Here is a 4,897-nt window from a genome sequence, read left to right as displayed (position 1 = left end):
ATGGAACGGTCTTCACACTGAAAATTTGTCGGTTAAAATGGAATAACTTTAGAGGTATTCCCCTTTTTTTTTTCGTTTTTACCGGAATGCTTGGAATATTACTGTCACGGAAGGGGGGAGGGAAGGGGCTTCCTGATTACTGTACCATTTTGTTTCATATTACCATGCTCCTCCATGAAATTTGCAACCCCTTCGGTGGGAAATGAAATGATAGGGCCTTTCCGACTGCAAAGTTTTCAAATGGTACACACTCGTCCCGAACGTACATTGTGTTTGTAGAAAAATCAGTAAATCATTTGTTGTAAAATTCTCACTGGTTTTTTTTTTCCACATAAATGGAAAGCGCTCTAGAGTTACGATCTGTTTCCGATTCTCAGTTCCAATCCTCGCACAAGTTGAGCGCGTATAAGTTTTTCAGTTCCAGTCCTCCTACAAACAGACCGCGTATCCAAAATTCAAAATGGCCGCTACAAAACAGAAGGTGCGTTTATAGCAGGTGACATATCATATATTCGTCCTCCAATTTGATGTGTAGGCCCCCTGTGATATGAAAATGCATTCACCTGCACGCTCATTTTCATGCAAATCAAACTCATTCATATGAACCGTTTTGCGTGAGGAGTCGTTTTGAAACACAGGCAAAAGGCGAAGAGGAGAACTCGAACACAAGAGCAAAGGTTTAGGGGAAAATATTAGGAGACATTGATGGAAAATCTCCAATAAGACTACACTTTGCTTATAACGTATCTTGTTGCTTAATGAGCCCAACTGTCCGCTTTAATTAAGTCGGAAACATATGTTCAAAGCATTCACTTTACAGATCTGTTATTCGATATATAATTATGAACTACGTTCAATACACCAATCAAGCCAAGGAGAGTGACATCTTGTTTAATTTTAGCATCTTAACTTGTCCATTTCAGCTGAGGCGCTTGTCAAAAGTGAAGAACTTCTTTAATTTGCGTTTTTTTTTTCGCCTTGCAGAAACTATACATTGAAATTATGAACAAAATTTTCTAGTTTCCTAGTTAACTGAATTGGATAATTTAAATTTTTCATTTAAATGTTTAAATTGAAATCGGTAAATTAAGGATTCAGTAGATTTTCATTTAAATGTTTAAACCAGACTTGGTTCCTAGTAGATTGAAATGGACACTGTTAAGGATTCAATAAATTTTAATTTTAATGTTTAAACCAGCAATTAGTTTGTTTTCTCTCGTGAATAGTTGATGATTTTAAACGTCGCTATGCCAGAACACAACGTTTGAAAAAATATATAAAAATTGCAAATAAAGTGACCAAGGCGACGAAACTCGCCCTTTAAACCACAAGCTACTAAGTTTTTCGGTGTTTACTATAATTACTTATATCTAGAATAATAACTTGACACATTTCCGTAGCTTTTTCTATCCGATCTCTCTTGTAGAATATTTGTTACCAAATCCGCGTTTCCCACGTAACGCTCACAGAACAACACGCTTTTGAAAGCGCGCCGAAAACTTCGGTTCATCAGGCCGTAGATTAGCGAGTTCATTGCGCTGTTCAACATAGCCAGCCAGGTAGTCGCGACAAAAAAAGAGTCACTAAAGTTACAGTTCGGATCTAGAATACAAAACACACCAACCGAATGAGGAAACCAACAAACGCAAAATGTTCCGACCACAATGGCTATCATAACAGTTGCTTTGTGCTCTTTCGTTGTCTTTTTTGCACCATCTACCGAACTTTTTTTTCCTGGCCGTTGTGAGTTAAATTCGGTTGTAATCTCCCCAACTTTAATTACCTCGATTCGTCTGCGTTGCTTTATGGCTGTTTGTAGAATAACACAATATAACACAGCTGTAACAAGAAAAGGCACATAAAGAAACACAATCACGAAGACGAGAGTGTAAGCGATATTACGTCCCCAATTCACCGTGCAGATCGACTCGAATTTTAAGAACGCGAATTCGGAGAAAATGAAGGTTGAGGAGGCACATAACACCGCCTGAATCCAAATGTAACCAATGACGAATTTCACTCGTCTTGGCGTGACCAGTGTTTCGTATTTCAAAGGGAAGACGATCGCTACAAATCGCTCCAGACTAACGAAAGTCAGAGTCATGATCGAAGCTTCGCAGAAGATAGAGTTTAAAGCACCAAGAATCTGGCACATGGCTTTACCAAATATCCACTCGTATTTTATGGACGTAATGAACGTAAAAGGCATGGCGAAGACGGCAAGAAATAAATCAGCAATGGCCAAGTTCAGCACGAAAGCGTTCGTCTTGGTTTGAAGGCAGGTGAAACGATAAAGTGAAGCCAGAATTAAAGTGTTCCCCACCACAGCGGCGAAAATTATTAGACCCAAGGTAGAAGCTTCGAAGCATATCGTTAGCAAGGAACGCTCGTCACCTTCTGTTACCATTGTTGAACTGTTTTCCTGCGAGATGTTCATTGTTCTTTTTCTTGCGTAAGTGAGGTCAAAAATTCAAGTATTCCGATCTTACTGGTAAATAAGGTCAGGTTACCGCATTACCAATATATCCATCCCGATAAGGAATAGCCACTGCATAACGCCGGCGCCAACGAACCACTCTGGTTACGTTTTTTGGTGAGATGTAATTAAGTCAGAACGGAATACTTATTAATATTTAATTTCGCGAAGTTGTATAAAATGAAGCCCGGAAATCAGACGAATTTTGAATAAACTGAGCCAATTTTTGCGAAGGTCATATACGGGATTAATTTTTGTCATTCGCTAGATTAATTTTGCCTCTCTAAATTGCTGGTGAATTTTTTTTTTCGCCTTATTACTAAAGAATCTTATTAAGATAAATTTCTGACATGGTTAGTTCCGAGGTGTTAAATCGCGCTTGAATAGAGGCAATTTTGTCTCATGGTGTAATTGCATACAATTCTTTTGTTTTCCTGAGCGAATGACCGTTTTCACTGGCACTGAGTTTTGTCACTGCCCTACGTGAACAATTATTTGCATTGCCCCATGGCAGAAAAAAATGAACTTGCCTCGTAAAAGCTGAATTCCGCTTCCAAAATTAATTATCCGTCCTTAAATCCCTCTGTTTGCTCTTAATAGTGCTGTCAGCTATCGTATTTTATTTTTTTTGAAAATGCGACAAGTAAAGTTTACACTTAACATTCATGCATAATTTAGAAATAACTCTCTCTTCTCTCTCAAGAAACGATTCCTGGAAAGCCTGAAAATCTTTATATAGTAACTAACAGAGCTTTAACTCAGTTTCTGACACACGGTGATAGAAACGCCGCCCTATTTTGTAACATTTTAAATCCCATGGAATTTCTTACCGAGACTAGAAGACGTTAATGAATTTTAATATCCCTGCTTTACCCACATGTTCTGTTGAAAACCACGAACAAATGAACTGACATTTTTTCATCGAAGCTGCATGAACCTGCGCTGTTATTGGAAATTTTGGTAAAGAATTTAACTTTCAGAGCGAGCTTATTGCTAGCCTTTTTCTCCTCTTAAAATTTGAATTTGAGACAAGAAATTCACGTTGAAGGTAAAGAACGCTTAGCTGTGTAAACAGAGCATTGAGATCGTAGATTTTGTTTGGCAAAGATTGCCCAACGTTTACAACCAACGTGCTCATTTAATTTTGATGTTTAGCCAATCAACATTTTGCTTATACAGAAAAGGGAAACTCACTTTACAAAGTCAACCGGCTGATAATGTGATGATCGAAAATTCTTTGCAGTCAATTGGCCAAGGGAGCAATTTTTTCTTTTGATTTCAGGAAATAATCAATCGGCTTAGCAAAAATGATACAAATACGATTTAGCTTTGGTCTGCAGCTGGATCAACACATCTTGTACAAAATTTGCATTTTTAGCTTTGGAGGGCGCTAAATTTTGAATAAATCATCAAGACTAGCTAGAGAGATGCGCCTTTCACACAGCGAATGTTTTTTAAGGAAATTCTGGATAAAATGTGCCATTTATTGCAATGTTTTAGAGGGTATCCAAGCACTCCGGCTTGACTGTTTCTTGACCTGCCTTAGCACAAAGCCAGGCCCATAAAAAAAAAAGCGATGCTAAGGGCTGGTTAGATATCATCGCCATCGTTAAGTTCTGTACATATTGTTATTGTAGATGTACATTTCTATTGTTATTGTAATCGTTATCTTTTTTTCGTGATGTTGAATGCATACACCTTGTTTGATAACTTTTACCGATGATAATACGTTTAAAAAACATTTTCCCACCCCAGGCACCTGAAGAAGTTGGGGATATAATAAATGAGCAAACGTTAAGGGACTATGTGACGGATTTTACCAGATATTTGACGCATCCCTGGCGCTTCGTAACATTGGTAGAGTAAGGAAATACATAAGCCAGAGCAGCACCGAGCGCTTAGTACATGCTTTCATAACATCCAAGTTGGACTATTGCAATAGTCTATTGTACGGCTTGCCCTCTACTGAACTTCAAAAGTTACAACGCATTCAGAACACTGCTGCGAGATTGGTGGTTAAGGCAAAGCGCACGGATCACATAAGCCCTATTCTACAACAATTACACTGGCTGCCTGTTAGCGAACGCATTTCGTTTAAGATCTTGTTGTTTACCTATAAAGCTATGAATGGCTATGCTCCGTCATACATTGTAGATCTTCTTGACCAATACGTGCCATCACGTTGTCTACGCTCGGCCTCGCAAAATTTGCTTAAATTTCCAAGATCGGCCACCTCTACATACGGAGATCGGGCCTTTTCCATTGCTGCGCCGAGACTTTGGAACACACTACCAACAACAGTAAAGAATGCCCCTTCAGTCTCCACTTTTTAAACACTTTTAAAGACATATTTATTTAGGTCGATATATTTTTAACAAGTTCGCCATGTTTTTATTGTCATTTTTATTTTTATTTTTTATC

The 4,897-nt window shown here is 38.2% G+C and overlaps 1 protein-coding gene across 1 annotated transcript; it reads right to left on the bottom strand.

Moving 5' to 3' along the window:
* Positions 1 to 1,158: 1,158 nt before the first annotated feature.
* LOC144656249 (G-protein coupled receptor 161-like) lies at positions 1,159 to 3,233 on the bottom strand. Its single transcript, XM_078516486.1, has one exon. The coding sequence runs from the start codon at positions 2,435 to 2,437 to the stop codon at positions 1,361 to 1,363; it is 1,077 nt and encodes a 358-aa protein (XP_078372612.1). The 5' UTR covers positions 2,438 to 3,233; the 3' UTR covers positions 1,159 to 1,360.
* Between the last annotated feature and the right edge of the window lie 1,664 nt (positions 3,234 to 4,897).

The sequence above is a fragment of the Oculina patagonica genome, chromosome 6, assembly GCF_052425735.1.
Source record: "Oculina patagonica isolate OP01 chromosome 6, crgOcupat, whole genome shotgun sequence".
Taxonomy (NCBI): Eukaryota; Metazoa; Cnidaria; class Anthozoa; order Scleractinia; family Oculinidae; genus Oculina; species Oculina patagonica.
Note: the sequence above shows the minus strand (reverse complement) of the source record. Positions and strands in the feature narration are given on the sequence as shown.

Coding starts and splice junctions, on each gene's coding strand:
- LOC144656249 (XM_078516486.1), bottom strand. CDS start 2,437: ATGAACATCTCGCAGGAAAACAGTTCAACAATGGTAACAGAAGGTGAC.